We start from the raw sequence: 23,084 nt of genomic DNA on the forward strand, positions 1-23,084 counted from the left end.
AACCATTCTTTTGTAGGTTGCACCTGTTTACTATGGTATTTACACATTTAAATGAGTTACTATGACAGCTGAAGTAAATCTGAACACAAATACTACATTTACTGAGCTAAAACTATTGTTAAATTTGAATAAATATAATAAAAGGTTAAAAAAACAAATTATATAATTAAATTATTAATATTACTTATTAAATCTGGAATACAATAGGAAACATTTGAATTGGGAAAAATAGTAACTGAAGAAATTTACCTTGCTTCTTACAGCTACAATATAATGGTTAAACAAGTCTGCGCTGTTCCTCTCATGGTTGTGTCTCAAACCCTTTTGGGTTATTAGCATAGACAGCATTTTTGGGCATCACAGGCATGTTCGGTTATTTTTTCCCTTAATGTACCATATCTCTTGCACTGTTACCATATTTTAACTATGAACACGCCTATGATGTCCAAACAATGGTGTCTGGGTAGGCGGCTCACTAGGCTTTGAGACGCAGTCAGAGTTCAGTTCAGCATGCACACCGCAGGGAAGATGAGCGCTTGTGCTAAAATCATTCACCATTCTACCTTTTAGCTTGCTGTCTGGAAACAGTCTGATGGACACATATCGTTTGAATACAGAATAAGTGAATTATATGAAGCATATACATATTAATCTTGTAATTATAGTGCTTCAATTAGTTAAATCTTGATGAATGGATCTCTTGTTAAGCGGGATAGCTCTAGCAGCTAGCCTGTTAGCTTACCGGTGAATTCTGCTACGTTGACCGACGACGCTCAACTTCCCGTTGGCGGGAGAATCACGACGAACCGCGGTCACACGGGCCACACCGGGGCTTGTGTTTCCATTGTAGCCATCGGCTGTGGTAAACTCCAGGTAAGACGGTCCCACTGCTGTCACACGGTCCTTTGTAATGCAAAATATACTTGTATTGGATTCTGTTAAATTAACGTTTGAGCCGAAGAGTTTGATACATTAAGCATAAGTTTGTACTTGCTGTTTATCTTGAGGGCACCGTCTCTCCACAGTGAGCATTTAAAGTGTTTTAAATATAAATTAATTTTTTTTTAGACCAACACATGTTAAAACTGAAATATACAATGGTACTGTTATTTATGTAGCCTACTATTGTATTTAAAGACGACCACTATATACTTCAAGGAATATCATGGTATTACCATGGTACATGTCCAGAATGTTGTGCAAGAACATGGTAATAACACAGTACTTTTGCCAGTGTGGGTTTGTACTGTTATTATTATTATTATTTTACACTTGATTAAAAAAAATCCCATTGTCATTTATTATTATGATCTTGCAGTAATAGCACTACTGATTAACTAATATTGTGGGGTTACTGCAAACTTTTTTTTTTTTTTTTTTTGAATTTAAACATTTACTTTCTCTTTCCTTTTTCTTAACAGCAGAATGTCAGACAGTGCCAGTCTTCAGTTTGTGAGCCCATATGCATTCGAGGCAATGCAGAAGGTAGATGTGGCCAGACTAGCAGCTTTAAGTGACCCAGAGCTGCGGCTCTTGCTGCCCTGTCTGGTGAGGATGGCTCTCTGCGCCCCTGCGGATCAGAGCAATGCCTGGGCACAGGACAAGAAGCTCATCTTGCGACTGCTGTCAGGGGTGGAGGCGGTGAACTCCATCGTCGCGCTGCTGTCTGTGGATTTTCATGCTCTGGAGCAGGACGCTAGAAAAGAGCAGCAGCTTAGGTGGGTTCAGATGACATTTATCCCAGGTGGCCATTCAGTATCATTGGCATAATATATCTGATAAGTCAGTCTCGCTCAGAACTGCTCTGAGAAACTGAGAGGGCTTCTCTTCTGCTTAGATATCTGATGATATATATGACCAAATGTTCTCCGTACAGGCATAAGGCTGGAGGCTCTAATGGTGAGAGCATCCTGGTTTCTCAGCTGCAGCACGGTTTGACTCTGGAGTTTGAGCACAGTGATCCTCTCAGGAGACTCAGACTGGCTCTCAGTGAGCTGTTGGCAATTATGAACAAGGTTTAGTGTCCTTTTATTTACTCATGAATAATGATCTGTCCTTCACATTCTTATGCAATTCAAAGATGAATTGTGTTATTTTTTTTCAATGTTAAAATTCTTTATCTTAGACATTGTAAGCCATTGAGACCGGACTTGATGTTTGGTGTCAATAGTTGTGCAGAATTAAAGTAAGGCATTTATAATAGTACAAAATATTTATATTTAAAATAAAAGCTGTTCTTTTGGACTTTCTATTCATCAAAAAATACTGAAAAAAACCTGCACAGTGTCCACAAAAAATATTAAGCAGCACAACTGTTTTCAACATTGATAATAAGAAGAAATGTTTCTTGAGCACCAAATCAGCATATTAAAATGATCTCTGAATGATCATGCGACTGAAAATTCAGCTTTGTCATCACAGGAATAAATTTACATTTTAAAATATGTTAAAACAGAAAACTGTTATTTCAAATTATTTCACAATGTTACTCTTTTGACTGTATTTTTGTTCAAATAAATGCAACCTTGGTGAACGTAAAAGGCTGGTTAAAACATTAAAAATACAGACACCAAATAATATATGTAATATGATTATTTAGTTCACAACGCTGCAAAACAAAACAAAAACACATTTATAAACGGCAGTATTTCATAAATATGCCATGCATCTTTCAATCACACATCAAAATAGTGTTACAAAATATTTTCCTCTCTTCAAAAGGTGACTGACTCCAATGGAGAGTTTTTCCTCAAGTCCTCTGAGTTGTTTGAGAGTCCCGTGTACCTAGAGGAAGTGGCCGATGTTCTCTGCATCCTACAAGCAGGTGAAGAGTGTAACATTTTTAGTGTGAAGACTGAAAGCTTTTAGTTGTCAAGACAAATTTAACAAGTTTCAGCAATCATCTCTAGATCAGTAAATATTTCCTTCAGCATGTCAGAAATGAAGACCTAGCTAAAATTATACTTAAGCTGTGACTGCAATCTGATGTTTTGTCCTTTATTTACCGACTTTAAAGATAAAACTAAAAATCCTTCTTAAACAAGGAAAATTACTTTTTGATTTTAAGTGTATATGCTCCCAACAGAGCTGCCTTCTTTGTTGCCCATCATTGAGGTGGCCGAAGCCCTGCTTCACGTGAGGAATGGGGAGTGGTTCTTGTGCCTGCTGGTGGCAAACGTCCCAGACAGCTTCAATGAAGGTATGTCCATCACCTGCTGAAATATTATGTTTGACTTTAAAACAATTTAGATATGTAACTTAATACATTAGCTTTCCTATCCTTCAAAGACAACATACAAAATCGATGTTTATTATAGGGGTGAAATGGTTGTCGGTAAAAAACGAACCGTACCGTTCTCCACCCACGGTTCAGCAAGCACTTGCCCCGCTGTTCATCTTTAATCTGATGACGCATCTATAATATGGTTTGTTGAAAATAACAACGTGTAAAGCAAAGATCGAGGTCGGCTAATGTTCGCTTCCCAGTACGTTACAAGGGCGTTATGCGTTATGAAAAAAAAAAAAAAAACGTGGACAAAACAGTGACTCTTTGTAATCTGTGTTCAATGGGAGTGCTGTATGCTCTAATATGTGAACGTAAACAGTAGAGAAAGACAACGCATGTGTATTAGTATCGGTGTACTGGATCCGCGCATTAGTCTTAAAGTGACAGCAGCCTAATATTCTAATATAATATTCATTAATCAAACAAACAACAAAAGACAAGGAAATCACTCACTGCTCTTGACTGATTATCTTTTGTAACTTTAATAATAATTCATCTTTATTTAATTTATATAGTGAAGATTATAATCAGTGTTATTTTTTATTTGATCTTTACATGAAAACTACTGTTAGATACCTAAATAACCTGAAAAGCACTGTTTATTTTATTTGTATCTTTGCTGTATTGTATTTATTTGTGCTGTTGCTTGTAGTTTGATTATTTGTTCTTATTTTCTTTATTTTTATTTGATAGTAGTCCTTTTTTTACCTGAAAATAGCACATACCGAACCGTGCCGAAACTGTGACCGTGAAACAGTGATAAAAACTGAACGTGAATAATTTGAACCGTTCCACCCCTAGTTTATTAGATGTATTTATTAATTTAAACAGTGATGCACCGATCATGATTTTTCATGCCCGATTCCAATTTTTTTTCCAAGCGAATTGGCCGATTCAGATTCGTTTGCTGATTTTTATTTTATTTTTTATTTTTAAATAATTTTTATTTCTTTGTTTAATCAAATTTATTTGTTGTTTATTTGTACTCTTTAATATAGCAAACTGGCCTTAAGAAAAAAAAATATCTGTAGCCATTTGAAATTAGAGGCAACCACTGCATTTTAATCATGATCCAAACAAAGATGTAGCATGAACAGTTGTTTTGAATTAGATTGCATCATATAAAGCGAAAACAAAATGGTTTGACTTGAAATTTCTGAAATTATGGCACATTAGACTCCTGCTCAAAACAAAAACAGCAGATGGATTGAATGAAAATTCACTCCCTGACTGTAGTTTCTTTCAGTACCACTGTATACATATCAGCACTGCGCTTATAAATACTACTTTATATGGAGGTAATAGGAAAAGAAAATGCCATCAAAACTTTTCTGAAGACAGTTCCCCTCAGAGATACATTCATATAAACCCCTCACCCCCAATTCAATATTTCTATTTTTCTTATTATTAGCATCGCGAACTTGTGCCTGGTACAATATTTGCTCTGCTGACACATCTGTGTTTTCTTCTTTGCCTCCGTCTTTGGCGTGTCCTGTCTTTGGCCTGTTTTAATGTTCTGCTTACAGACTTTGTCATATTTCCATGCAAATTACATTTTGGGAAATGATTGCAATGCAGTTTGTGCGCAAGTCCAGAATAGAGATTGGCCAAAATAAAACTAAAAACCAAAAGTGTGTTTGGAGCAAAAACATCTGGTTCCGATTAATAGCTGGTCGACCGGTGCTTCTCTATAATTAAACGTTCCTGGCCTTACTGTGTAAAAATTAATCAGTCATCTTCATTCAGAAATACTCCACATTATGAAAGGTTATTGATTAGAGTGGTGCAGGGATGACGTTAAAACCCCGTCCCCTGGTTCCCTTGAGATTTTCCTGTGTGGTGGGGTTTTCAATTTATGAGTAAAATAAAGCCTGTGGTAAACATCAGTTGATGATACTTTGACATTTTGTTCCACAAAATAAATTGCACACACCCATACTGAAAACGCGCATAAGCAGTTACGTTCATTTCATTTTTGAAAAAGTGCATTTTGGGGTGTGAGTGTGTGCAGTTTACGTTGTAGAACAAAACAGAGTCAGAGTATCATGAAGTTATGTTTACCACAGGCTTTATTTTACACATGAATTGAAAAACCCCATAGGAAAATCTCGAAGGAACCAACAGTGATTTAGTCTTCATGGTTCTGACGTCATCCCTGCATTACTCTATTGCGAATTGTCTTAAATCATGGAGTTGTATTCAAGTATTTCTGGTTTTTGGATCAGGTATATGTACGGTTTTCTTTTTAACATACCAAAATATAACAATGTTTTATTTTTCTGCATTGACTATAAAACCACTCGTGACTCAGTTTTACTTTACATTTTATCTGCCTTATGTGGCTATGGCACGATCATCCGAGAGGTGCTAAATTTCCATTTTGATGAGTTTGGCTGCTGATTATGTGCAGTTTGGGCTTGGGTGTGTTTGTGCACCTCTTTATGTGTATGTGGGTTTTCCTCAGAGAATCTCGAAGTGGAAATAATAATATCTCTGAGTCTCTGGTATCCTTTCATCACTCCCAGGTCCTTGTTGAGTCAATAGCTTATTTGTGCGAGGCCTCATTCAGAGCCAGTTTGAAACATTTTATATTATGAATGGCCAATTCTCAAGGCTCATTACCTAGACAGGATCTTTCATTGGGAGAATATTCCGCTCAAGGCTGAATCATTAAGGGAAAGAGCTTGTCTATAGAGATACACTGTAATCAGATGCAGCATGAATTGTGACGGACTCGGCTACGTTTTCTCTCAATCAGATGTTTTTTTCATAAGAGACTATTGAAACTAATATCATTCCGGCACTCAGTCATAAAAGGTTCTCTGTAATTCTAATCATTCTGCGCGGCGAACTGTCATCTGTGGTTAAAATCACAGAATAAAAGGGAAACAGATATTTTAATTCAAGGTGAGAGCTTAATACAAAGCCAAATAAAGAAGAGCTTATTTAAAGATATTTGTGGAAAATGTGTTCAAAATAATCTTGCCCGAGCCATAACATAGAAGTTAATACATATGCTTCTGTCAGGTTTAGCTGTTGTGCTCACATGAACATGCAGGATCGAATCTGGTCTACATAACATCCCAATATTGGAGGTCTAAAGCTATATGTTAGCATTCAGATTCTTATACACACACACACACATATATATGGCTGTATATTGACACAAAATGACACGAGGGAAGGATGAGTTAAATGTTTTTGAAAAAAAGCACCAAGGCTGCAATTGTTTGATCAAAAATACAGTATGACTAATATTGTGAAATATTTAATGTAACTGTTTTAATATATTTTAAGGTCTAGTTTATTTCTATGTTGGCAAAACTGAATTGTCAGCAGCCATTACTCCAATCTTACGTCACATGATCCCTCAGAAATCATTTTAATATGCTGATTTGCTGCTTAAGAAATTTTTTTTTTTATTATCAATGTTGAAAGCAGTTGTGCTGCTAAATATTTTTGTACTTTGATACTTTTTTCAGGATTCTTTGAATAGAATGTTCAAAAGAACAGCATTTATTTTAACATTATAAATGTCTTTACCATCATATTTGATCAGTTTAATTTGTCCTAGCAAAAAAAAAATGATAAAAAAAATATCAATATATCTTTTGGCCCAACCCTTTGACCTGTAATGTATGTAATGAAAATATAACAATATAAGTATCTTTTATGTGGTTTATAGGCTGTTAAAAATGTATAAAAGCAGCACATTTAATCAAAATTGCTTGTGTTTCTTTCATGCCTCTAGTGTGCAGGGGCTTGATAAAAAACGGAGAACGGCAGGATGAGGAAAGCGTTGGTGGCCGACGTAGGACAGAAGCTCTCCGGCAGCTGTGTCAGATGAACCCGTCTCAGGCTCTGAACATCAGGGCCATGGTGGTGAGTTTCCAGCACTAGATCCCCTGTCATGCTCTGTAATTGGCTGCAGATAAATTATAATAATATTGATGTCAAAACCATGGTCTTTCCACAGGTGGAGGAGTGTCATCTTCCAGGTCTCGGTGTTGCTCTAACACTGGACTATAAGCCAGACACGGCAGATGAGGCGGTCAGTCCTCTGGTGTCTTATGTCAGTGGCCTACTTCTGGGCACCAATGGAAAAGTGCGTACCTGGTTCAGTATGTTCATTCGCAACGGTCAGCAGGTAAGGAACAACAGTTGCCCTAAAGCATTTGATGATTACCTGCTTTTTAAGCACATGAAATCAAGTATGTGTCTCACTGTCTCTCTTCAGAGGAAAAGAGAGAGCAGCTCAGTGCTGTGGCAGATGCGGAGGCAGCTGTTGTTGGAGCTGGTGGCCATCTTACCCCGCTCTCGCAGCACCCATGTTCCTAATGACAGTGAAATGGACTCAGAGAGCAGCTCGGGGTACTCTGGTCTGCGGGAGGAGCATGTGGTCAAGGCTAGTGCGCTGCTGCGGCTCTATTGCGCACTTATGGGGATCGCTGGTCTTAGGTATGCTACAGTTGACACAATCAGGTCTCTACAGTGGTGCAGTAGCTCTTAACCACAGGTAACGTAGGCACTTATGCTGCTAAACTTAATTTTCCACGATAAGAAATTCCTGGCTCCGTTCCATGACGAGGTTGCAAGTTATGGAAATGATTAACTCCACCTGTTTGATTGTATCAGTTCGTGTTGACAGCGAATACCTCTTTGAAGTGTCGCAAAGTTTTAAAGATGGTTTCAAATGTGTTTTCTCTCCACAGGCCCACAGATGAAGAGGCGGAGCAGCTGTTGCAGTTGATGACCAGCCGTCCACCAGCCACACCTGCAGGAGTGCGCTTTGTCTCCCTGTCCTTCTGCAAACTACTGGCGTTCCCCACCCTCGTCAGGTACATCCTTGCTCTACCCATTAAAATGAATCATAAATTATGATTTAATGATTAAAGGGTCATATCATAAATTAATAAAAAAATTCTCCATGAGGTCCACTTGTATTATGCCAAAAATGCTAAGTTTCACACAAGTAAAGATAGTCAGTAAAGATATATATTGATATATATTTATACTTTTATTTGCAAGGATGCAATAAATTGATCAAAAGTGACAGTAAACACTTACATTGTTACAAAAGTTTTCTATTTTAAATAAGTGCTGTCTAAACTTTCCATTCATCAAAGAATCCTGAAAAATAATGCATTACGAGTTCCACAAAATTAATAATAATAATAATAAATGTTTCCTGCTCACCAAATTAGCAAATTAAAATGATTTCTGAAAGATCATGTGACACTGAAGACTGGAGTAATGATGCTGAAAATTTTGCTTTGACATCACAGGCAAATATGTTTTTTATTTTAAAAAAACATATATTTAATCAGAAAACAGTTCTTTTAAATTGTATAACATTTCACAATATTACTGTTTTTACTGTATTTTTTTATCAAATAAATGTAGCCTTGGTGAGCATAAGAGACGTTTTTCAAAAACCTTAAAAAATCTTGCCAATCCCAAACTTTTGAATGGTAGTGTATGGCAAAAGAAATGTATAACATTAGCAATTACTTTAAGTGTTTTCAGTAAAACATCACAGATTTAATGCTCTGTCACTCAGTTATGTTTAGTGTAAAGCTGTTTGTTTCTGTTCAGTTAAATTTATATCCAATAGTTCAATACAGTTTAGTTTAATATACTCAAAATCCGGAGTTAACCCAGGTGCGTCATCACTGCTGTTGTGTCTTCTCTCTGCAGTACTCCAGAACAAGAGCAGCTGATGGTAATGTGGCTCAGCTGGATGATAAAAGAGGAGGAGTATTTCGAGAGGTATGACAGGCCTGAACGGACAAACCCCTTCAAAGCCATAATAATCAATAAATGCATTTTACAACATTCTAAGTATGCCAGTTATTTTATGATAAGGAAATCTTCTGGAAAAATAATAAATTACAGAAAAAAGAATTGTTATGCATGTACCAAACATATGTTTATCCTTATCCTAATCCAATTAGTTTCATTTTGAAGAGAACAAGTATTTGGAACTAAGTTTTGATTTATTTTCTCATTCTTTGCATCCTGCAATTATTAGTTCTCTTGAGGTTTGCCTGATTCATTCAGACCCACTTCTGTTCTAGACATGGGCGGTAGAAGAGCATGTTTCATGTTTTTTTTGGTATAAAGTCCACTTTAAGAGAAAAAAAATAATCTTTGTGCATACACAAACATTTGTGGTAAAATGTGCTCAAATGTGCTTTCTATCTATTAGACAATTTTACTCCTATAAAAGGAGGGGGGGAGAAGAGCATGAATGATAAAATGAAAACAGATGGGGTTATGCAGAGGTTAGGCAGTGACAGCCTTTTTCAATTTAATAACTAATAAGCAGCTGATGGGTTATAAGTCATCTCTCCTGCAGCTTGCGCTCCTCCTGACCCACTGTGATTGGAGCGCTTATCCATACTATAAATTTAGAGATAAATGTCCATGGGTGCGCGGCAGTGTGTGTTTGTGGTTAGTGTTATCATGGATGTTAAGCCCACTGTAACCCTGGGGGTTGGTATGTGCCTAATAAGAGTGTTTAAATATCATGGACTCTTTTTAATCCATTTCCCCCTTTATTCCTCCTCTTCTTCTCTTCCCCCATTTTGCTTTTCCGTCTCCCTCTTCTCCTCCCTTCTCTTATTCTTTCCAGTGCCGCCGGTGTCTCTGCCTCTTTTGGAGAGATGCTATTACTGGTTGCCATGTATTTCCATAGCAACCAGCTCAGTGCCATCATCGAGCTGGTTTGCTCCACTCTTGGGATGAAGGTGAGTTTAAGTCATCAGTTGAGCAGCACTAGAGCAGCCTATTAATCGAATAAGAACATCACTTCACTTCACTCTATTCTGGAGGGATTCATTTTCAAAATGACATTTGAGTTATAATTATTAAGACTGGACGCCTGTCATTTCATGTATTTTACTAAGAGTCTTTTTAACGCATGTGGATGTTACGGAAGTTCTTGTGATCACCAAGGCTGCATTTATTTAATTGAAAATACAGTAAAAACAGCAATATTGTGAAAAATTATTATAACTGTTTTCTATTTTAATATATTTTTTAAATGTTACTTATTTCTGTGATGGCAACGCTGAATTTTCAGCATCATTACTCCAGTTTTTAGTCTCTTGATCCTTCAGAAATTCTAATGTGCTGATTTGGTGCTCAAGAAACATTTATTATCATGTTGCAAACAGTTTTTTTTATATTCGTTGATGAAAAGAGTGGTCAAAAGAAAAGCATTTATTTGAAAAACATTATAAATGTCTTTAATGGCGCCTTTAAACAATTTAATGCATCCTTCCTGGATAAAAGTATTTCTTTAAAAAAAAAACACACAAAAAAACATTTACTGACCCCAAACTTTTGAACGTATGTGATAAGGGAATTCCATAATGAATGTGCACCAAGTAATGCAATGACAATTTTCCTTTTGATTAAAGCAATGAATAGTTCACATACATTCCTTAATCACAGATGTTTCTATCCCTGTGGGTTTAATTTCACAGAGAACCTCCAAGATAGCCAATGAAACATTAGCTTAATATGCGCTGTAATTTTTGCCAGTGAAATCACAAAGTACATCTGTGAAACACATATTTCAAATAAGTTGGACAAAAGTTAGTTAGTTGGACAAAACCATTTAATACTAGTGCCTACAGCAGTAGGTCAGGTTTATCCATCAGTGGCGCACTCTGGAGGTATTAGGTTTTTTATTATTAGGTATAAGTCCAATTTAGAAAATAACAAAGTGCGGTTTACTTTTGGGCTTAAATGCCAACATTGGTTAAAATCCAGAATTAGTCCTGTAGCTGTAAACATCCATTATACTTAGCTTGTACTGTAAAAGTCTCTGAAGGAAGTGAATTAATTGGTGAATTTATTGATTTTTAGTGTCTGAGAACAGGCACATCCCAGAGAAGGCTAAAGTGTTATATGTAATTGCCTTTAACCGAGTCGTGCATTATTGATGAGTCATGGAGGGTTTGTTTAGCCAGAATGAGTCACTTTCGGCATTAAAAACCTTCATATTTTGTTGAAATTGTTTTTGAAACTTGCAGTTTAAGTTTAATCGGGTTTGGCAAAATATTTTGCTGACTTAAACTCCTTATCCTTCCACAGATCGCCATCAAACCCAGCTCACTGAGCAAAATGAAGACCATTTTCACTCAGGAAATCTTCACAGAACAGGTACTTCTTTCCTTGTAGTGGATTGATGGTGTTTTAATGCAAAACAGTCTCTTTTAATAAGAACAATGTTTTTGCAAAAGATAATGAATTGTGTATGTCTCTGAGTTTGCACAATCTATTTGACTTATTGCAAGAACTGTGCAGTCACCAGAGCAAACATCTTAATTACTAACAACTTGTTATATACACTATTATAGATATCCTGTCCTAGCAGATAACTTGCTCGCCATCTGTCGAACACAGCGGAAAACAAAGCACTTTTTGTCGTTATGGAGAAGGCATCTGCTGAATATCTGAAATGTAAATGTAGAAGCTGATATTAAGTGGATGTTTGTGTTGTGGCAGGTGGTTACAGCACATGCAGTGAGAGTGGCAGTTACTAATAACCTCAGTGCCAACATCACAGGATTCCTCCCCATCCACTGCATATACCAGCTCCTGAGGAGCAGAGCCTTCACCAAACACAAAGTGTCCATAAAGGTAAACCTGATGATCTCCTTTATTGTTCTGACTGTGCCCTGTTGTGTTGAGTTGTTTTGTTTTTGTGTCACTTGCTACTTTTTTTGTGTGCACTTTTGTATTGGATGGATTCCATAGTATTTTCTTGCATTCTGTTTTTTTTTTTCATTAATATTTCATTAATTTTTTTTGTTAATTTTTTTCTAATACATCATTATTAATATATTAAAATGAAAACTTAAATGTCATGTTTAACGTTCTTCAGTCTTCTTTTTTAACTTTTTATTGAAGAACCTGCAGTTATTGACACTTCAGGAATCATAAAATAAATGAGTTAATGAATTTAATATATCTTATGCACCAGAGAAACAAGACCATCTTTAGAATTTTGTTTGAACTTCTGTTTTTGCGGTAGCTCTGTGTATTTCTTTGGCATCGCTGTCAAAGAGTAATTAGCTTGTGAAGTGGATTTACTTAATGTAGAGTTAACGAAAGTTATCATGAGCATTAAAGGGGATGTGATAACAGATGTCAGTAGACCGGGAAGATTTAAAAACGAGCGGCTCATTCATAAATCTGTAAGATATAACGCAATATGGAAACGCAAACTGAAGACATTCTATTATGTTCTATTATTTTGTTTTGATGCATCCTATGTCCTGTTTTGTTGTTCTGTTAAAAAAAAGCCCACACTGTGCTAACTACACTACATTACATTACTCAGTGCTAGTATTGACTTTAATCCATTGGGTTCTATTATATGTTTGACTGGCTGGCTCCTCTCCTGACTCATGGAAAGGCACTTCATTGATTTAATTAAGGATGTGATTTTTGAATGTGGTAGTGCATCGCCCGGCAGATCAGAATGTTTCCTCACAATTACATCGTCAGCCTTAAAGACTGGAATCTGCCTCCTCTAGAGTCAGTAAGGCATGTTATAGCTATTGATCTGCTCAGCTGGAAAGATGATTTAATCACCCGAGTGCCAGAGCTAGATGATTGGATAATTCACTTACTCTGAATGATCTGACTTTCTTTCTTTCTTTCTTTCTTTCTTTCTTTCTTTCTTTCTTTCTTTCTTTCTTTCTTTCTTTCTTTCTTTCTTTCTTTCTTTCTTTCTTTCTTTCTTTCTTTCTTTCTTTCTCTCTCAGGACTGGATCTTCAGACAGCTGTGTGAGACGACCACTCCACTCCACACTCAGCTGCTTCCATTAATTGATGTTTACATTAACTCCATCCTGACCCCTGCTTCCAAGACCAATCCTGAGGCCACCAACCAGCCAATCACAGAGCAGGAGATACTTAATGTTTTCCAGGCAGGGGTGAGTGGAGCTAAATCATCTTTTTACTCGCATTGACTGCAAAATCATCTAAAACAGCACAAAAAAAAAATAACTCTGATAAATGACCGCCCTGCAGTAACAAATATCAGCCTACTCAAATCAGTGGGATAGATATTATTGAAGGTTATTTTTAGATAAACGGCTTCTGGATATTGCAATATGTACAAACGATTTATAGAAGCATAAATTATATAATATCAAAAAGCATTTTAAAACATTTGAGGTTTAACAGTATTAAAGCCTTGAGTCTGTGGTAAAGTATATGTCAGTGATGCTTCCTAGAATAAAGACAATTAGTATTCGGTAATATTGTTTATTAAACTTTACCGACACTATCAGATGAGAACAGCATTTCAACTAAATTGAGCTGGTAAAGACACTAACTTTGCAATATTTTGACACTGTTATTGAACTGATTTGAATGAACATTTAACTGACTTGAGCTGAATGATGACACTCTTGTCTTCTGTAGAGCTGCTTCTATCTGAAATGAACTTGTTTCATAATTACATTTTCAACATTAACACTTATTTTCCTGTTTATTAATGTGAAGGTGCTTTGAAACAATCTGTGTTGTATAAAGTGCTATAAATGCTATAAATAAATGTGACTTGACTTGAGTAGATGGCACACTATACATCTACAATTCTGTCCAATACTTCAGTAACTTCTCTTGCTTTTAACCTCTGTTTGACCTCTCTCCATCTCCCCCTCTAATCTCTCTCTCTCAGGGAGATGGAGGGAAAGTTCGTTCTCAGTACACCATCACCACCCAGTTGCTCATTCTCTATTACATCCTGTCGTATGAGGAAGCTCTGCTCGCTAATACAAAGACATTGGGTCAGTATATTACACACCTGACATAATATTTAAAAATGTCACCTTTAAATACATTTTTATTATATTAGATTTACTTTCTTTCTATATTGAATAATTTTTTTTTTTTTTTACATTATTTATATTGTATTGTATTTAAGTTACATTTTATCGACAACAATGTAAGGACACTTAATTGAAGAATTTTATTTCCCTGTGTAAAATTTCTTTATATTAAAATTTGGTCATTTCAATTAATCCGTTCAACCCAAATTCCAACTTCATCCTGAGTTTTGCATGTATGGTTCTTTTGTTTTTGGACATCTTTTCTGTTTTGTTGTCTCCTTGCAGCCTCCTCCTTTGTTTAATTTTAAACAATTAAATTATTAAATGAACAACAAGACTTAATCATTTTATCTACACTTAATCTGTTGCATTCACACTTATGTAAGTTCCTGTCTTGCCACCCAGAGTGCTATTATAATATTAGGATGAGAGCAATACAGCTTAGCTTCCCGCTCCCTCCTCTGCATGTTAAATTGCTTCGAACTCACACCAATCACCTGCAGTTTGACTTTGCTTTGGAAGCCTCTCATGGGTTATTAGAGCGGTTACTCTTCACTGTTTATGCACACAGCTCTTCCCAGAGTGCTGTGCTTATTTAATCTCTCTCTCTCCCTCTCTTCTCCTCTATCATCCTGGAGTAATGATGCCCTTTGGCTGTGCTAATGAACTGGAATACAATGAAAAATCACCTGTACATGAGCGGCACCACAGAGGCCTATTTTTAACAAACAGCCTGATAATCATGCGTTCTCTCCTCCCAGCACTTATGCAGAGGAAACCAAAATCCTACTCTCCTGCCCTCATGGACCAGATTCCCATCAAACACCTCATCCGCCAGGCCCAAGGACTGCAGCAGGAGCTGGGAGGTAAAGGACACCCGTTTAACCTCCAATGCGCTTATATTCAGCCAAGTAGTTTTCAAATATGTTCACCAGGGCTGATAATGCTGCATTAAACATGCATCTCTAGACACATGACATTAATTTGATACTTGAAATGTTTCTCTCAGTATATTTTTATTTGTATGTGCATTGATTTCCAGGCTGTATTCATACAAACAGTGAAACATTCCAGTGGTGTTATTCTAAATAAAATGAATATAAAATAAAGTTTAAAAAAATACTTATTTTATTTTATTTTATTTCCATCGTAAGGCCTGCACTCTGCTCTTCTGCGTCTACTGGCCACAAACTACCCTCACCTGTGCATGGTGGAAGACTGGATCAGTGAAGAGGAAGTGACTGGTACTCTGCCCTTACTGAGGAAGATGCTACTGACATCCTCATCCTGCAAATACTCACAGACACAGCTACGAGAGGGTACGAGCAACTCCCACTTAGTTAAAGACGAAATGTGTAAATCACTTTACTCTTTGGACAGATTTCATTAAAGATTTTCTGGCATTTACTGAAGTTTCAGATATGATGCATGATTTAACAATCATTTTGATGGATTAAAGGGATACTCCACTTTAAAATGAAAATTCTGTCATCATATACTCACCCTCATGTTGTTTCAATCCTTTATGAATTTCTTTCTTCTGCTGAACAGAAAGGAAGATATTTAGAAGAATGTCAGTAACCAGACAGTTTCTGGTCTCATTGACTTCCATAGTAGGAAAAAACATATACTATGGAAGTCAATGAGAAATTTGGTCATTTCAATTAATCCGTTCAACCCAAATTCCAACTTCATCCTGAGTGGAGTATCCCTTTAAATATATATATGAAGAGTTCAGATGCAAAAGCCTCTAAGTGCCATCTGAAATTTTCTTCTAGAATGATCATTTTTATCAAGCTCGTATATTTAAGTTCAGCAATTTCACTTAAATGGCAATGAAAATGACCTATTAATTGTCATTTAAGTGAAATTACTGAACTTAAATATATGAGCTTGATCAAAATGATCATTCTAGAAGAAAATTTCAGATTGCACTTAGAGGCTTTTGCATCTGAACTCTTCATATATATTTATCAAAAATGCCAATTTTTGTTCAGTCAAAACAAGGAACTGGAGTGGCATATGTCATTTTTTGTAAAATTAATACAATCATGGATAGAAACGTTGCTCAGGTGGATTCTGCAAACTATTTAGCACTACTCTGCTGTATGACGTACTTACGTACTGACGTACGTAAAATTTCACACTACTGTAAACCAGACCACTGAACTCTACATTGAGACTCATAAGGCCCTTTGGCACTGGAGGAGATCACAAGTGCTTATTATGGCCTATGATATGAATAGTTTGTTGTTGTAGTCTAACCTTTCATGTGCATAACTCAGTTTTGCACCTGTGGATTAATGAGCCTGAAGGTGTTTGTGTATTTATACATCACTGCTCTGACAGGCCTGTTTCTCCACAGGGCTCTTGTATTCACAAACAGTGACAGGCTTGTGTTATTGCTATATTTAATGATATGGAAATAAAACGAACAATATATTGACTTTTAAAGGCTCTAAACGTTTTACTTTTGTCTTTGAATTAATTATAATCAAATTAATATATTAAATTATTTTTGATTAGATTTTTTTATCAGCATGTCATGTAAATCAATTAAATTTGAAAATGAATGGCATATGTTTTTTTGTTTATTAGCTTTCCAGAATGTCCTCTCTGGCGGGCCCAGGCTGCTGCGTATCCTGGAGCACCTGACACTGCTCTCTGCGGGAGATCTGATCCCATACGCAGAGGCTCTGACTGCCAGCATGGGGCTGCTCTTAGAGGACGGCGTATCTCGCAGAATCCTACAGACTGTTAACAAACTCTGGATGGTACTTAATACAGTCATGCCACGCAAGTGAGACTTCCTCTCTGTTTTATATGCTGTAGTAAAATGGAAGGATATCTTCAGCACTTGTACTTAAGTCTTCCTTTACTTTGTCAGGCTGTGGGTGATGACAGTAAATGCTCTGCAGCCCTCAGTAAAGCTCCTGCGGCAGCAGAGATACACTCAGAATGATCTGATGGTGGATCCTCTCATTGTCCTCCGCAACGACCCCAGAGTCTTCAGGTATTTTCTGCGTCGAAATTTTCTAATTTATGCCAATTGTTATGCTGCTAATATAATTTGTAATGAAAAAAAGAAAATCAGTTTTTTTTCCTTTTTTATTCGATTAAGTTTGAGGTAGGTACGATTTTTGAAATAATTTAATTGTTTACCAAGGCTGCATTTATTTGATCAAAAATACAGTAAAAGCAGTAATATGAAATATTATTGCAATTTAAAATATTGCTTTCTAAAAAAAAATGCTGTTTTCTATTTTAATATATTTTAAATATATAATTTATTCCTGTGATTGCATCATTACTCCAGTATTTGATGTCACATGATCCTTCAAAAATCATTCTTATATGCTGCTTAATAAACATGTATTATTATTATTATTATTATTATCAATATTGAAAACAGTTGTGCTGCTTATTCCCCCCCCCCCACATTTTTGTGAATATTATATTATATTATATTATATTGTATTGTATTGTATTGTATTGTATTGTATTATATTATATTATGTGTGTTTGTTCTTCTGAAGGTGTCCTCCGCTAATGGACATCACTCTTCACATGCTGAACGGCTACCTGCTGGCATCTAAAGCCTACCTGAACGCCCACCTGAAAGAGACGGCTGAATTTGAGCGACAGGCTCAGACCGTATCAAACCTTGGGCTCGGTGGCCAGCCTGACACACCTGAGGTCACCAGAGAGGAGCTAAAGAATGCTCTGCTGGCTGCTCAGGTAGACACATGCGCGCACGCACACGCACACACACACACACACACACACACACACACACACACACACACACACACACACACACACACACATCTCTAATACTCGGAGTCATGAGTTTTGTACATTAGGCATATGTGTGTTGTTTTTGTCCACCTTCAGGACAGTGCAGCAGTACAGATCTTGCTGGAGGTGTGTTTGCCGTCCCCTCAGGAGGAGCTGCAGCTGGGAGGAGGTGGAGGAGCAGACAGTCTGTTGAGGAGCGTTCAGTCTGCTCCAGGTATTCCCATGCGGAAGCAGGTGGGCGACACAGTTTTTGGGCGGGGGTCCCAGCGGGAATGCGAGGCAGAGGGCGGACTGCTCAGTGACCTGAGGGAGGTGCAGTGCCTCATCTGCTGCCTGCTGCACCAAATGTTCATCGCAGACCCCAACATTGCCAAACTAGTACACTTCCAGGTAACTAAATCTCTTTGTTACAGAACAGTGATCACCGTTATAATGATATACATGCGTTGTAATTATCAAACCTCATGAAAGTCTTAAAACACAGTTTTTCCCTTTTCAGATTACTTTTGTATTTGGCATTTTTTCTTTTACACATTTTAGAGTCAAACAGGATATTCAGCGAGAAAAAAAATGTAGGGCGGGATTTAATTTTCTCCATTGGGATTTCTCCATTGTTTAGATTGATTCGAGAAAAGTGGTCTCTGTATGACAGGTGGTTGAAAGGGAGCTGTTAAAATAGGTGGAGCAAGTTACACTACCGTTCAAAAGTTTGGGATTAGTAAAAAAAAAAAAATGTATCTATGAATCCTTTAAAAAGTATCAGTTTCCTCAAAAATATTAAGCAGCAAAACTGTTCTCAACAAATGTTTCTTGAGCACCAAATAAACATATTAGACTGATTTCTGAAGGATCATGTGACTGGAGTAACTGCTCCTGAAAATTCAGCTTTGCCATCACAGGAATAAATGACATTTTAAAAGATATTAACTTAGAAAATAGTTCTTTTAAATTGTAACAATATTTCACAATATTACTGTTTTTACTGTATTTTTGATCAAATAAATGCAGCCTTGCTGAGCATTAAATACTTTTTTCCAAAACATAAAAAAAATCTTAATAACACCCAAAGTTTTGAACTATCCTGTAACATTTTGATGACACTACGAATTTTTTTTTTTATTATTTTTTTTTATTTTTTTTTAAATATGTACCAGTGAATCATTTAGCAAATTTAGCAGGAACATGTAATACGGTAATTTTCCTGTTGGTGTGAATATAATTTTGGAAATCTGGAAATTAAACAGCCATTAGGTTTATGTAAATCAGTTTCAGAATCTCTAATTGTCTCTCTAAGCTCTATTTGAGTTCTTAAGGTTTTCTAAATGTTCTTTAAATGTTTCTTCAGGGTTATCCACAGCCCTTGCTTCCTCTGACGGTGGCAGGAATTCCTTCCATGCACATCTGTCTAGACTTTATCCCAGAACTCCTCGCTCAGCCACAGCTGGAGAAACAGGTAAGCAACTATCAATGTGTCCATCCGTATTATTAGCCAGGACTAAATGGACCATGTACTAAGTTCTGGGAGTGACAGCATCATTTGAATTTAGGTGTGAATGCCATAAATTATCATCCTGTGTGTGTGTGTACACTGAATATAATCCCTCACAAACCTGTCATGGTCTAAAACGATAACCATAGCGATGTTTTTGACTAAATGAGATACAGATGTACGTGGTTTACTATATTTAGTATACAAGTATACTCAATAGGATGTGAGACTCTTTATAGTATATACTACAACTTAAATTAGAGCTGTACAGCTACAAGTTGAAGCATTAAGAGTGTGTATTACATCATTCAAATTGCTGACACATGGTGAGCCCTCAGGGTTGACCTCTGGGCTTGATGCTAATGGCAGTTTTGTTTTTTTCTGCCACAGATCTTCGCCATACAGCTGTTGTCCCATCTGTGCACCCAGTACGCCCTGCCCAAATCCCTCAGTGTGGCACGTCTTGCCATTAGTGTGATGGGTACCCTCCTCACTGGTAAAATAACTCTCATCTGTTTCTTTATCTTTATCTCTCTTCCATCCTCTCTTTATCTTGGTCTCCGTTCTTATTCATTTATTAGGGCTGGCATTTTATTAAAGAGTGTCTAAAAATAACATTGATAATTGGAGAGATCAGGCTATTACCCTGATGTTTTTTTGTAACAAAAACCAGCCAGTGCAAACTTGTCCGATTATCTTTGTACACGCTGCCCTCTGCTGGCCATTTGTTACTGTCTATAACAAACTTTCATCTGCAGTGTTTTATAAATGATGCATCAGCCATCCATTTATTATGTTTTATTGAATGAGAACCAGAGGTGTCTTGAGCACTCTTAAATCCTGCAGTTCCTTACATTTTGTATTAGATCATTTAAGTTTAATGTTATCTCGTGCATCTGTTCTCAAAAGCAACCAAAACTGGTCCAATATATTCACTTACGTAACTCATTTTTGGTATCTGTTACAGTACTGACCCGTGCCAAGCGGTTTGCATTTTTCATGCCAACGCTGCCATGCCTAGTTTCGTTCTGCAAGGCTTTCCCTCCACTCTTCGATGATGTCATGTCACTGCTGGTTCAGGTGGGACAGGTGTCCGCTGCTGATGTCACCACCAAGGCCAGACACATTGACCCTCTCATTGCCAGTGAGTGTGTTCTTGTCTTATTTGACAAGAGTTGTTTTTAAATTTTGTAATGTTCAATGACTGTTGTATGTCGCATGGATAGGGCAAGATTAAGTTTGTATTCGATTTTAGATTATATTATGTTACTCATTTGATGCTTTGAAGAGATTTTTAACTAAGTTAGATCTAATAGAGTGCAACAGTGCAGGCCCACTTTTTTAGATGCCTTGATTCTGGAAGTATTTTTCACATAGGGGCTTAGAAAAAGAGAACCAAACCAACCAGCGACAAGGTGAATCTTATCACCACCATGATTTAAAGTGCAATAGATAGATTTGCTTGTTGCAATTCTCTGATTGGTGGCAATTTCTTTGCTAAATTATTGATAATGTAGCTTTCACCAAGAAATCCACCGATATTTAAATAAGTTGAAATAATGTGATCTGATGGCTTTAACATAAAAATATACCATCAGTTAGCTCACAGTAGGTTTGTCATTGTTAAAAATGTATCCCTTTTTTTTCTTCCAAGACCCAACTGTTGCACTCTATTCAGTTTGAGTTTTTAGCAATAATAAATCGTAAAAAGTTTTTTTTTTATTGTAATTTTTGGAATGGAAATGGCTACCAAAGCTGGCAAACTTGTTAAAGGTTTTGAATAGTTTTATATTTGCAAATGGCTGCACAATTAAATTATTTAATGATTATTAAACAACCACAAAAAGCCAAGATTCACATTAGCATAATTCAAACATTTCTGACGATTACCAGTTATTATACAAATCTAATAATATTGTGGTTTAGAAAAGGAGATTTCACCAGATTTTGAATAAATAATGATGTATTTATGCATTACACGAAATTTAAAGGTCTACCTTCAGTTTTCATATTAACATTTAATTCATTATATATTAATTATAGTAGTATTCAAGTTTATTAATTATAGTAATATTGCATTAATATATTCATTATATATATAAACTTAGATTACTTCACTATTACATTACCATCAAATTCAACAATTCTTTTTTAAAAAGTGGCTTGTGACCCTATTACAGCTAAGGTGGACCCAAAATCTACTTGCATATTCAGGTACCATATAGGTGCCGCCAAAGAACGGTGTTCATTTCACTCTTTAAAGAGGTTTGAGTTTGATTCTCAAATGTGACGACTGTTTCTACAGACTTTGGAAGCACATTGCTTTCTAGTTTATTGTTTCTGCACAGTCTGGTGAGCATGTGCGTATTTGATTTCAAAATGTTTTATGCCTTTTTGTTCTTTTATCTTTTTTTCTAAGCATCGGCAATCTGAGGTTATCGTTTCTCAGTATATTTCTCAGTGATTATCATGATAAGCACACTATGATTTGGCCAAATCATGTAGCCCTAGATTAAGATCTAATACACTGTGCTCTTGTGTTTAGGGCTTCAGTATCTGAGAGAGAAGCCACAGGAAATACCTCTATCAGAATCCAAACTCTCTCTACCAATGAGATCTGCAGAGGAGCTGGGCGGAGCCGATCCTGACGTACAGCTGTGCTATCAGATCGAGGCCACCTTCATGGACATCATCAGCTCCAGCACACAGACACTGTGACAACACACACAGGCAAATAGAAAAGTTGATGGACTGTGCATAGATTGGAATGAGTATTTTGTCCCATGTAAAAATTAAGCATCATGTTACAGGAATCTTGGTCGTACAAATCTACTTATGAACCTACGAAGCATTATAATGATAGATGTCTTGCAGCTGTTGGACTAGTGCTGAGAATATTTCAGTTTAAAGTCAATCCACTCAAAATCCTCCATTTTGGCATCCCGATACCACAAGTGATGAAAACATCTGGAATGAAGGTAACGGAAGATAGTCTAATTTGACATAGTTTTAAGTAAACTGTTCTTATATTATATATATGAAAAGTCAAATCACTGAGTACCATTTTTAAAAACGAAGGACAAGATGATACTGAAAGGTTAAAATATAGATTTCAATTCTATATTCTGTTGCCAGCGAAATCCACAGTCTATATTTGACTCAAAATAACATTGACTTTCCAGGAAGCGTCTTTTCAGTCTTACGTGAATTGGATGCTCATTCTCTGGCCTGTCCTTAAGGATTGGTTTAATTCAGGTCACAAAGCAGCTTGCTGTAGAAGTAGTGGATGTTTTCTAAACAGTGTGTTAGGTTGTTAGTAAATTGTGTATTTGAGTGTCTGACGAGATGTGTGTGTTCAGGGCACTTAGCAGTGATATTATTGGTCTGTTTTCTAGACCAGCATTTAACTGTATTTTCTTGGCACACATTCAACTTTTCTTGAAGTGTGACGTCTGAATTTTTTTTTTTTTTGTTACCTTGGTTGTTTACATGTCTATCCTTTGAACATTTGTATTAAAACATCTTTTTGGAAAGACTTTGGCTTACTAATGGCTTACTTGTAGTTGCATATTATCTCACTTCACTTTTATTTAGCACATATTAATAAGAACATATCTGGCTGGCATTATAAACAGTTTGGGTTGCCAAAACAAAG

The 23,084-nt window shown here is 36.4% G+C and overlaps 1 protein-coding gene across 2 annotated transcripts; it reads left to right on the top strand.

Moving 5' to 3' along the window:
* Window positions 1-443: 443 nt before the first annotated feature.
* Window positions 444-22,959, top strand: ints2 (integrator complex subunit 2). Of its 2 annotated transcripts, none has more exons than XM_084401394.1 (25): window positions 444-873; window positions 1,422-1,718; window positions 1,877-2,015; window positions 2,722-2,824; window positions 3,086-3,199; window positions 7,038-7,168; window positions 7,263-7,433; window positions 7,524-7,744; window positions 7,999-8,124; window positions 8,984-9,055; window positions 9,921-10,035; window positions 11,390-11,458; window positions 11,804-11,938; window positions 13,069-13,239; window positions 13,992-14,100; window positions 14,904-15,008; window positions 15,297-15,461; window positions 16,741-16,942; window positions 17,030-17,155; window positions 17,679-17,880; window positions 18,037-18,330; window positions 19,286-19,393; window positions 19,820-19,925; window positions 20,397-20,573; window positions 21,975-22,959. In XM_084401394.1, the coding sequence occupies exons 2-25, from the start codon at window positions 1,426-1,428 to the stop codon at window positions 22,145-22,147; spliced, it is 3,627 nt and encodes a 1,208-aa protein (XP_084257520.1). In that variant the 5' UTR covers window positions 444-873; window positions 1,422-1,425; the 3' UTR covers window positions 22,148-22,959. The 2 variants fall into 2 exon arrangements, with proteins under 2 accessions (XP_084257520.1, XP_084257521.1); XM_084401395.1 differs by having other exon boundaries at window positions 490-873; window positions 1,425-1,718.
* Window positions 22,960-23,084: the final 125 nt, after the last annotated feature.

The sequence above is a fragment of the Rutilus rutilus genome (genome assembly GCF_951802725.1).
Source record: "Rutilus rutilus genome assembly, chromosome: 25".
Taxonomy (NCBI): domain Eukaryota; kingdom Metazoa; phylum Chordata; class Actinopteri; order Cypriniformes; family Leuciscidae; genus Rutilus; species Rutilus rutilus.